At 39.8% G+C, this 12,542-nt stretch overlaps 1 protein-coding gene across 1 annotated transcript; it reads right to left on the bottom strand.

Annotated features, from left to right (window-relative positions):
- Positions 1 to 7,348: 7,348 nt before the first annotated feature.
- LOC122554570 (regulator of G-protein signaling 21-like) lies at positions 7,349 to 11,168 on the bottom strand. Its single transcript, XM_043699819.1, has 5 exons — positions 10,967 to 11,168; positions 10,167 to 10,277; positions 9,998 to 10,059; positions 8,902 to 9,068; positions 7,349 to 8,606 (listed from the first exon to the last, which is right to left on the bottom strand). Exons 1-5 carry the CDS (start codon positions 11,077 to 11,079, stop codon positions 8,421 to 8,423), a joined length of 639 nt encoding a protein of 212 aa, XP_043555754.1. The 5' UTR covers positions 11,080 to 11,168; the 3' UTR covers positions 7,349 to 8,420.
- Positions 11,169 to 12,542: the final 1,374 nt, after the last annotated feature.

The raw sequence follows: 12,542 nt of genomic DNA on the forward strand, positions 1-12,542 counted from the left end.
GAAGAGGGTTACCTCAGATTACAACAGGATCTGGACCAGATGGGCCAATGGGCTGAGAAGTGGCAGATGGAGTTTAATTCAGATAAATGCGAGGTGCTGCATTTTGGGAAAGCAACCTTAGCAGGACTTATACACTTAATGGTAAGGTCCTAGGGAGTGTTGCTGAACAAAGAGATCTTGGAGTGCAGGTTCATAGCTCCTTAAAAGTGGAGTCGCAGGTAGATAGGATAGTGAAGAAGGCGTTTGATATGCTTTCCTTTATTGGTCAGAGTATTGAGTACAGGAGTTGTGAGGTCATGTTTCGGCTGTACAGGTCATTGGTTAGGCCACTGTTGGAATTTTGCATGCAATTCTGTTCTCCTTCCTATCGGAAAGATGTTGTGAAAGTTGAACGAGTTCAGAAAAGATTTACAAAGATGTTGCCAGGTTTGGAGGATTTGAGCTATAGGGTGAGGCTGAAAGGTTGGGGCTGTTTTCCTTGGAGCGTCGGAGGCTGAGGGGTGACCTTATAGAAGTTTACAAAATTATGAGACACATGGATTGGATAAATAGGCAAAGTCTTTTCCCTGGGGTTGGGGAGTCCAGAAGTGGAGGGCATAGGTTTAGAGTGAGAGGGGAATGATATAAAAGAGACCTAAGGGGCAACGTTTTCATGCAGAGGGTGGTACGTGTATGGAATGAGCTGCCAGAGGATGTGGTGGAGGCTGGTACAATTGCAACATTTAAGAGGCATTTCGATGGGTATATGAGTAGGAAGGGTTTGGAGGGATATTGGCCAGGTGCTGACAGGTGAGACTAGATTGGGTTGAGATATCTGGTCAGCATGGACGGGTTGGACCGAAGGGTCTGTATCCGTGCTGTACATCTCTATGACTCTACAACTCGCCAAGTACTTGCTCTGACACCTATGTTGAAAGTCCTCAGTGTTTAGTTTGCTGGTGGCGCACCGTAAAATGGAAAGCTGAGTATTAATAAGATGAGATGTGCAGGTAATAAAGCTGTTAAGGAGCAATAATCCGCCTGAATATCCAACTGACCACTACCAAGCAAGAATCTCACTAGTTATAAGATGCAGCGAGTTGTTCCTGACATCGAGAAAGGCCTCAGCTGACTCCTTGCACTGTACAGCCAGATTTTTCACTGTAATCTATGTTGCTCAGATTCTGCCCCGCATTTTAAGTGTACGACACAAGAGGTGTTCGACCTGAGGATTTTATTGAAGTGAAATCACAATGTCCTTCCTATGGGGTGTGTGCAACATGGTGAAGGCCACACGACAACAATAGATTACTAAAGATGTTTGTACATGATTGCATTTCAATCCAAATTAATGCTTACTGCACTTTATTACTTCTTAACTGCACCCGTATTGATTCTGCACCTTCATTTTCTTTGACTTTTTTTTTCTCACTGCTACCTTTATCGCATCCTTTATTAAGGCATTTGGGTTTCTTTTTTGGGAGGTTCAGTACCTTGGAATATGTAGCCCGTACCCTCAATAACGCCAATTTTATTTCTATTTGTACCATTATTTCATCTATCTCATTCAGATATATTAGTTCTAATTTTATTTTTTTACTATATTTCTCTGATCAGATATCATGTTAGCAGCAAATTTAACAGGCTTTCTTTTGAATGAGGATCAAATCTAGACTCTTGTAATGTAAAAATGTCTTTTATCTCAAATATTACTCACAAGACATGTTAATAACCATGTGTCATAAAGATGGAGGCATAAGGAGTACTTAATCATGCTCCCCTCCTGGGTGTGCACCTAATAGTCATATGTCAATAGGTGGAACAATGCCTGAGATGAACCAGTATAATTCTAACCAAGAGCAAACTCATTAAGTAAATCTTGTTTTAAAATGTAATCATTTTGCAGTAGCATTTTCATTCTGATACAGTAGACAGGGAGAGACTGTTTCTACAGGCAGCATGGTCAGAATTCAGCTACTTTGGAAGGGAACAAGAAGAGAGATGAGTCAATTCATTTGATATGATGAGTTCCTAAGATATGTACAGTAATTCACTGCCTGAAGTTGTGGAGAATGCCAATTCAATTGTCACTTTATGAATTGAATTGGACAAATACTTGAAAAGGAAACCCATGTAGGGCTGTGGAGAAAGAGGGAGTGGGAAGAATTAAACTACTCTCTGAAAGAGCTAACAAAGACAGAATGGGCCAAATGGCCTTCAACTATGCATAACAAAACTTAAGATTCTATGATCTACTGATTTAATTAATTTTTACAACGTAAACATAATTTTATGCCCTGTAAATTTATGCTTCTTTTTGCTTTTGCTTACTGCCCATGCTTCTCCATGCAAAATGCACCATTGTCCTATTGAGAAGGATGATCAAGAGGAAAATGAAAGTGAATTTAATCTTTGCTCTGCATCTTCTCCTGTCAGCATAGCTCAAGCCCGAATTTTCTACTGAATGGCAGTGAAGAGTTTCTGAGTCGAGAGTGTGGTGCTGGAAAAGCACAGCAGGTCAGGTAGCATCCAAGGAGCAGGAGGATCGACGTTTCAGGCATAAGCCCTTCATTAGGAATGCGGCTTGTGGGTCAGGCCTGAGAGATAAATGGGAGGGGATGAGGTTTGGGGGAGGGAGCTCAGAAAGCGATAGGTGGATAAAGGTGAGGGAGAAGGTGATGGGTCAGAGGGGGGAGTGATGGACGGGTCCGGAGGGTGGTGCCGAGTTAGAGGCTTGGGACTGGGATAATGTTGGAGGAGAGGGAATGAGGAAGCTGTTGAAATTCACATTTATCCCGTGTGGTTGCAGGGTGCCAAGGTCGAATATGAGGCATTCCTCCTACAGGCACCACCCATCTTCTCAGAAGAAGAATGGGGAAATGAGTCGAGAGTGTGGTGCTGGAAAAGCACAGCAGGTCAGGCAGCATCCGAGGAACAGGAGAATCAATGTTTCAGGCATAAGCCCTTCATCAGGAATCCTCAACTCTGATATCCAGCATCTTTGTGGATTTCAACAGCTTCCTCATTTCCCCTCCCCCACATTATCCCAGTCCCAAGCCTACAACTCGTCATTACCCTCCAGACCTGTCCATCACTCCCCCCTCTGACCTATCACCTTCTCCCTCACTTCATCCACCTGTCGCTTTCTGAGCTACCTTCCCCTAATCCCTACCCCCTCCCATTTATCTCTCAGCCCCGACCCACAAGCCTCATCCCTGATGAAGACTTATGCCCGAAACGTTGATTCTCCTGCTCTTTGGATGCTGCCTGACCTGCTGTGCTTTTCTAGCACCACACTCTCGACTCTGATCTCCAGCATCTGCAGTCCTCACTTTCTCCTAGTAAAGAGCTTCTGTAAAGATTCAAGTGACTACCATCGAACATGTGCCTTGACAACCATACAATACACAATTAATTGTGACTAAATGAACCATGAACTTTTATTGTTATGACACACAGAGCGCGAAGGTTCCTTATCTGTTTGAACTTTTGAAACTAACCCCAGATGATAACTGTCTTTGAGCTAATTATGAATGTTTGTCAGAAGCTGGATAAGTACAACATTAGGCCTTCACATTGACATCGTCTGAAAACAATCACTCAATCAGATACTGAGGACTTCTGACACTAGCATAGGTATGTACCATCAGCAGTCACCACCTGCAGGACAAGGGACAACAGAAAACCAAAAATGGGAGGGGTATGGAGTTAATGAAATTATCGGTTATCAATTAAGAATCCAATTTATATTCTGTATTAACCTACTCTATCTGCCCATATCTTCCATCTGCAATTTTTTACCCCATCCTATGATAGCACTTAACTCTGGGACCATTGGACCCAATACCTACATATGTGATTTGATGTTCTCTCCAAAAGAGCTCATTATTTAGGATAAATATATCATTTATAAAGGGAAACTGCAAAATCAATTAAAACCAAGTTGAGATTCTTTTTATATTAGATCCACTTCACATATGGTGCATAATGAGAGGACTCAGGACCACATTTGTTTGATACACACCATGTTCTTTTTGGTGGTTGTCCATTGGGTGTACTATATATTTGAAAATGCATTTGGAAAACAAAAATTAAGCATCAAATGTACCATGTGGTGCATATTCATCTGATTCATGAAACAGAGTTTATCGGGTATTGTAACTTTCTTTATGATATTGGACTGGTTTTTGAGAAGTTATGAGTTCAATTCCCACTATGGCAATTAAAGTGAATTCAACAAAACTGATAATGGATAACTGATAGGATGATCCTATAAAAACAGGATTAATGTCATTAAAGGAATGACTTCCAGTGTTACTTGTGTGGCCTACATGTTACTTCAGTCTCACATTGCCGTTGATTCATAACTTGTGGCCAGATTTTAAGATTAGATTACTCACAGTGTGGAAGCAGGCCCTTCGGCCCAACAAGTCCACACCGACCCGCCGAAGCACAACCCACCCAGACCCATTCCCCTACATTTACCCCTGTCCCCTAACACTACGGGCAATTCAGCATGGCCAATTCACCTAACCTGCACGTTTTTGGACTGTGGGAGGAAACCGGAGCACCCGGAGGAAACCCACGCAGACACGGGGAGAACGTGCAAACTCCACACAGTCAGGCGCCTGAGGCGGGAATTGAACCCGGGTTGCTGGCGCTGTGAGGCAGCAGTGCTAACCACTGTGCCACCGTGCCGCCCCTAACTTGTGAATGTTTTAAAATTTCGCTTTTAATGTCTTCAGGCCTGTCGATATAAATGCAGCCTTGTTAATGTTAACCATGTTCTCATGAAGAAAAATCCCCTGGTACTATCTTCTGAAAGCCCTGTAGCAAATGTACTGTTCCATATTAATAGAATTCAATTGGCAGCTGTATGGTGTAAAGCAGGGGAATTCTGAAATCAGCAGTACAGGCTTACATTTTTCCTTGACTGATGATTAAATTCAGGTTTCCATTTAAAGCTAAATGTACAGAATCAAATTACTTCTTTTCCACCTTCCCAGTGCAGACCTCCAGTCTCTAAATGGTTAAGTGATAAATAGGAGAAGGCTATACATGGATGACAAAAAGATGCCATTTAAATGCTGGTCCATGTGACTCCTGACTTTATCATCTAAATTTGCCAAAACTTTGAGTCATTGAATTTGGATTTAGTAACGTTGACTCAGCATAAGTACCCTCAAAAACTACGTGCATGTCTTGCAGTCAATTAGTTTGCTTAATGCAGGATGTTGAATCTATGATCCACAGGTACATTTCACAAGCAGCCTGAAATCCTTTCTTTATCTCTTCCTGATAGATTATAATAGGCTGCTTTTGTAAATAGGATTGTAGTTTCTTTCATTAGCTGGGTGTGATAACCATGCTAAAGGATGGGTCATAGTCTGTCTCAACCATTCCAGTCGTATCACCTGTTCTTGATTCAGCTGTGAGTTTGCCAAGTTGCTGCCTTTGTTTTCCATTATAGTCCAGGCTGTTACGTAATATTTAAGTGTGAATGGGCTTGTCTGAATTTGTCATTCTGAGTGTGCTCAAGAATATTACACAACATATTAACTATTTCACTGCTGATTGTCTATTAAAATCTGCAGGCATGGGTAACGCACATTGCTCAGTGTGTAATTGCAATGAAAAGGTTGGTCTGAATGATACCATTCAACAATGTTCAATGTTTGACCTCTGACTTTGCTGAGTTAGCTAGTAACATATATATACAAGTATCAAATATTATGGCTCAGAAACAGTGTAAGCTATCCAACAAGTCTCCTCCCCTCCTACTTCACCTCATCCTCTCAACATATCCTTTGATTCCATTCCCCTCCATGTGTTTATCAGCTTTCTGTTAGATGCATCTATGCCATTTACCTCATTTATCCAAACAGATAGCGAATCCCATCTTCACACCACTCGGAGTTAAGAGGTTTCTCTAAATTCCTTCATTAATGAGTTAGAATGAGAAGTGCAATCCTAGAATAACAAAGCCAGAGACCACTCTTCTCATTGTGTTTGCCATGACACTTCAAAACGCTATCCAGTTCATTTGTTCTCCCACCTGATCTCTTCGTGACCCTGTTAATATATAGTTCCCAGTTGAGAGTTCTTATTGAATCAGTTCCCCAACACTTTCATGGAGTGCATTCAAGATTTCAACAACTCACTGTGCAAAGACAAAAGCTAAACGGCCTTTCTTTTTGCCAATCACCTTAAGTTCATATCCTCTGCTTAATTGACTTTTCTGCTACCAGAAGGACTTTCTGCTTATATACTATTTAGGAATTTGAACACCTCATCAAGCCTCCCTGAAATCTTTACTGATGTGAAAAAAAAAATCCCAGTTTCTTTAGCTGTTATAACTTGAGTTTTTCATCGCCACCAAGTCATTGACAGATTTCCTAAAATGTGGTGCCCAGACCTGAACACAATAAGACAGTGTTTAAACATATCTTGGTTTTTGTAATCTACGCCTCTATGAGTCATGGATCCCAAGTCTTTTTAAACAGCCAGCTGAACTTGTTCTACCATTTTCAAAGATTCATCTATGCACATGTTCAAGTCTCTTTTGTATCCACATTCTGTAGCATTGTACACTTAAACAAAAACAACGCACTGCAAACGCTGGCAGTGTAAAATAAAAGTAGAAAATGCTGGAGAAACTCAGCAGCACTGGTGGCATCTGTGAAGACAGTTAACATTCAAATCATTATGAAAGTGAGTTCCTCCACAGCATGGTGGCTCAGTGGTTAGCACTGCTGCCTCACAGCACCAGGGACCCAGGTTCAAATCCCGCCTTGGGTGACTGTCTGTATGGAGTTTGCACATTCTCCCCGTGTCTATGTGGGTTTCCTCCGGGTGCTCTGGTTTCCGGGTGCTTTAGTCCAAAAATATGCTGGTCAGGTGAATTAGCCATTCTAAATTGCCCATAGTGTTAGGTGCATTAGTTAGAGGGAAATGGGTCTGGGTGGGTTACTCTTCAGAGCGTTAATGTGGACTTGTTGGGCCGAAGGGCCTTTTCCACAACGCAGGAAATCTAATCTATTATCTGTCATTCAGATGAAACCATTTAGTTTAGGCTCCCTTCATTCTTCCAATCAAAAACAAAATGCATTCATAAAAAATCTTTCACAACCCAAAAGCATTTTATAACCAGTGAAAAATGTCTGAAGTGTATTCACTGTCATAATTTGGGAAATACAGATATCAATTCACACAAAGCAAGGCCCCACAAATGTTATTTGGCTGGATAACCTGTTACAATGAAGTAGAGTCTACATTTTTCCACAGATCTAATTAAATAGTAAGCTTGACATAGAACCAGAGGACTGCATAGTGTCTATGCTAACCATAAAAAGACAAGAAAATGGGTGCATTGTTGATTATTCACATAACTTTATTTGTTACTTTGATTAGTAATACACAATAGAATCTTTGAATATGAGTTGATTAAACAAATGTTCACAAGCTACTGCACAATTCTGACGACTGCAGTTTTTGGATTATAAATCACTGAACAATTTCTGCCCCTCTTAGAAGTAGCATAGTCTAGTTCAATATTTAGAGGTGGCTTTTCCATCATAAAGAATATGTTGTCTTGTAATAAAATAAAGACACAGATTATACATTGGATTTTGTGGCTTATCACACTGAGCTTTCATTTTCAATCTGAATTGCAACAGTGATTAAAAATCTTCTACAGACTCCAAGATTGTTTGGCTCATATCACTTTAGATGGTATAAAAATGAGTATTAAGAGTAAGCCAATCAATCTTTTATAGTTACAAAGAAAATAAGTTTAATAAACTTAAATGATAGTGTTGCATGGTAAAGGGACAATGTAACAGAAACTCCAGATAATCAACTGTTTACATTGGCATACCTTTTACATTCTGTGTTGCCAGATTAACAAGATTGAGATATCCAACTGTGTCTACATTGTGATCTACATTGATGGAGGAATGGTATTCTGTGTGTTGTACAATTTTGAATGCAGATACCATTCTATTACAGCATGCATTCTCTTGCTTCCTTAATTTCCTATGCTATCTGGTTTCCCATTCATTTCAGACCATCTACTTAAGGATCTTTCTGGGCTATAAAACGTCTGTTAGCTTGGCGACTCTCCACCTTGTTTTGTTCCCTTTCTTACTGAGCAGATACTGGGCTCTGCTTGGCTGCCCTCTGCCAAGGCTTGAAGCGAATTGAGCCTTCTGCCCACGTGGTACACCGTGTTACTCTTCTCTCTTCAACTGTTGACAAGACTTCCTTGATTCTTTCTGCCATACTTGTTAAATCCAAGTTTTGGTCTTTCCTTTTCCATGTTCCATCAGCGATAGGCATCATGCATCTTGGCGTCATTTGATTTCACACCAAATACTTCAGTCACAGCTGAAAACATATCTCAATAAGAGACCATCATTTGATCTGTGGAAGAGTAACAGCCTTCATGTTTGGCGATGGTCATGGCTATTATTGAGTACGTTTTGGTAGATATCTGACTGCAGGAACCGATTGTAGCCATTATTTTCCATCAGACTATAGATTTTCTTCTGTGCAGCCTCAAAGCATGTGTAGGTTGGATGATGAAGATTTTGAGTGATTGCCTCTTTGGTGTAGTAATCCAAATTGATCTGTGTTTTTTAAAAAAATAAATTATTCATTGGTGATTGCCACACATCAAGTTACATTGAACTATTCTGCAGTAATTATTCACTGTCTGATGCTAGAAAAGCTCAGATCAATGATGATGGACCCCATTGCCTTGGTCCATTTCAAGTTAACTAATCATGGAGCAGAGGTGCCTCATGTGACATATGGAGACAATACTACTGTGCATTCCATTGTCCTGGTTGATTACTTAGACATCTGTGTCCATATAGTGTTCAATGAAGTATGCCTAGTTAAAAAATAAAGGGGAAAAATTACCTCTTTTGGAGACATTGGTTCCACAAAATTGGCAAAGATCTTCTTTGCCTTGGAGGCCTGCTTTGCAGGTGACTTAATTTTCTTGTATTCTTCACAGGCTAGCCAGAACTCAATGTTCTCATCATTGTACTCTGATTTGAGGAAGGATTTGAAAGCAATCAGGCCATCTAGGGAAAATAATGGACAAACAGATATTACTTACTGATACAAATTCATTCCATTGTCACAATTATGTTACATGAAACTGTGCTAACCTGACTAATTTCTAATTTTTATTCTATGAGGATTTATATATATTCCCAAAGTATTTGATTAATGCAGTATCAAATCTATACTGGATGCCAGTTAGCTTAGTTGGCTAAATGTCTGGCAGATGGATCAGATTAATTGCCAACAATATTGGGTTTGATCCTCTTGTGGCCTGCCCATGGTACAAATCCCAGCGATTTGTTCTGACTTGGTGAATAATGTGCCAAGGATCAGTCTTCAGACAACAAATTCAAGAAGAGAGTATCTTGTATAAGCTAATACTTCCTATCCAATTTCTACAGTTACCTGTAATTTTGACATATGCAACAAGACATGCAGAATATAGAACAATGTTATTATTCGCAATGTTAAATATTTTGATGTTAATAACATGTTCTTTAAATTATTAGAGCTTCAATTAGTCTTCATGAAGCCAAATCGTACTCTTATGACAGATCATGTGTAAAAGTTAGTGCTGAGGGGGATTATTCGTGAACAACTGCTTTTGAATTTTCTCTGAATTTGTTGCAATTTTGAGTTTTCAGTCAACTATAAAATCAATTGTTTTCTTTAAGTAGATATGCAATGTAATGAATTTTGATAAATAAGCAAATTCAAATCAAGTCATGTTGTGCCCATCTTTAATAATATTTTCAGTAGTTAGATTATAAAGGATTACAATCAATTGAAAAGTCACTGAAATGCTTTTTCTGAAGACTGATTTTTAATAGGCACCTTTCATTTGGATATTTTTAAAGGGCATGCCAAGCTGCTTGTTGCATTTTGCCAAGAAAGGGATAGTCACCCTGTAAGTGACCTTTTGCCAAAAGGCATCGAAGATGCTTACATTTATGAGCCAGTAAGTTGTCCAGAGAATCAGCCCACTTCAATACTTCTTCACGGGAAGGACTGTGGATAAAATAGAAATAAGATAAATATAAATGTCTTTGCCTGAGAATAGGCTACACTTGGATGGGGTTCAACAATGAAAGCTGTAGGTAATCGTAGTAACTTACTTCAAAGTCAGCTTTCGTGATTCTGAATTGACTGCCTCTTGTCGAGAAGACTCAGTGGTTGTCTTGTTCTGATGCAAAAGGTGCAAACATCGGCTCTTCAGCCCTTTAATACTGTGAAAGAAAGGTATGAATATTAAGAGTGATGCAGGACAAGTCACAAGTGACACTGTGTTTGAACTGACTGCACAGCATTAATTATCACTTTTCCCCAGATTATTAATTCCCAGCTCAACTTTGTGATCAAGGGTTATATCTTATTGTACATTAAAAAAGTGAGCAAATAAGCAAGTTGTTTGATCCCAAGAGCAATGCAATATCTCCCTATTTTCTAAAATTTACTTTCCACCTGGTACCGAGTAGCAGTATTCTAGCAATCAGATTAGGTTTTGTCTTTTTGATTAAGTTATTTTAAGTATAAAAATGTTGGCAAAATACAGAATTAAACTAGCGTCTTTTATAGGCTGCTAACATTGTACTTTACTGCACAGAAACAGGAATGGTTATGCCCTATGTCTACCAGCTAAGTGTCTATTATTTTTGCCGAGTGTCAGCAGGCTATAGAGCGGTCATAACTGAACACATGACAGCCTTTCCAGCCGAACTGACCGGACAGGAGCTTTCCAAGTACAAGAGTATTGAGCATGCAAAAGTTTTTCCGCAGCGTCCAGTTGAAAGGCAATGCCTTATGCGATTGCCCAAGCGCCTAACACACACACATATATATATACACATATACAAGCAATTTTATTGAGTCTGCATAACAGCTTACGTTTACGCTTCAAAGGTTAGTTATTACTTACAAGCTATGCTCCTTCATGTTTGCTGGCATCTTGTTTTCTTCCTTGCAGTGCTGGTACTCTTTCTTGTTTAGAGAATGTTCCTGATGAACAAGCAAGATCAGACCACTCTGCATGTTTTCTTTGCTGCAAGCTGCAACTCCGTTTTCACAATTATTCACCAATTACTCTCTCTGCCGAGATCTACAGTTCTGCCTTCTCTCGTTGCCTGCCTCTCTATATATATACACGTACGGACTGACATTTAGCAAATGGGCGTGGATTAGCTATACCTGCTGTGATTTGTTATTGAATGGCAAGTAAGAACCAGATCCAAAATAATGGGCAGGGAACCCTTATTTAGTAGATTATTGACGTATGAACTTCAGCCGTACTGTGTTTGAACTGCCTCAGGCGAAACAACATTAGGATTGCATGACAACAGCAACCAAGGATACAAGCCATATTTTTGGCTCATTGAGTGAAAGCAAGAATTGTGTCAATAAACAGCCACAGGAAATGAGATTAATAATGTTAGAGCATTAATATAATGAGAATTCTTTTAAAGATGTGATCCCATTTGCGCCACATTCTTTGACACTCGGGAGGTGAACAAAATGCGCGGTTCACCATGTATCTTACATTACAGGTTCGCATTATCACAAAATTTGCTTTTGTTGCAATTTGTTTTTTTTTAAAAAAAGGTAGGAACCAACTTCTCTTTGCTACCCCCTTGTACATACTGCAGAGGTATTAAGTTCACTTAAGTATTTTCAGATTTTTAAGAGAACAAACAAATCAAAACCTGAGCTGTTTGAATCCCACTTTATTATTTGTGTGAAATAATTTTCTACTTTTTATTACCCAAGAGGTGAATTTTTGCACACTAGGCAATGTCGAAGCATCTACCAACAGTGCTGCCTGTGATTTGGGGCAGTGGTATAAATTAGGCTTGACTTTGAGATTTTCCTTTCAATTTATGGCTCAAGTTTCTTTTAGACAATTAAAGTTAGTGCAAAACTTGTGAAGAAGCAATTCCACCAATATTATGGAGTTATACAGCACTGATACAGACCCTTTGGTCCAAATTGTCCATGCCAACCAGATACCCTAAACTGATCTAGTTTCATTTGCCAGCATTTAGCCCATGTTCCTCTAAATCCTTCCTATTCATGGAACCATTCAGATGTCTTTTAAATGGTGTCATTCTACTAGCCTCCATCACCTCCACTGGCAGCTCATTCCATACACACACCACCCTCTGCATGAAGAAGTTGTCCTCAGGTCCCTTTTAACTCTTACCCCTCTCACCCTAAACCTATGCCCTCTAGTTTGGTATTGCCTGCCCTGGGAAAAAGACTTGTCTGTTTACCCTATCCATGCCCTCATGATTTTATAAACCTCTATAAGGTCAGCCCTCAGCCTCCGACACTCCAGGGTAAAGAACCCCCGACTATTCAGCCTCTCCCTGTGGCTCAAATCCTCCAATTCTGGCAACATCCTTGTAAATCTTTTCTGACCCCTTTCAAGTTTTACAATATCCTTCCAATGGCAGGGAGACCAGATATCTTTCTTAAAGCAAGGAGACCAAAATTAAATG

This window comes from Chiloscyllium plagiosum, chromosome 11 (assembly GCF_004010195.1).
Source record: "Chiloscyllium plagiosum isolate BGI_BamShark_2017 chromosome 11, ASM401019v2, whole genome shotgun sequence".
Classification (NCBI taxonomy): domain Eukaryota; kingdom Metazoa; phylum Chordata; class Chondrichthyes; order Orectolobiformes; family Hemiscylliidae; genus Chiloscyllium; species Chiloscyllium plagiosum.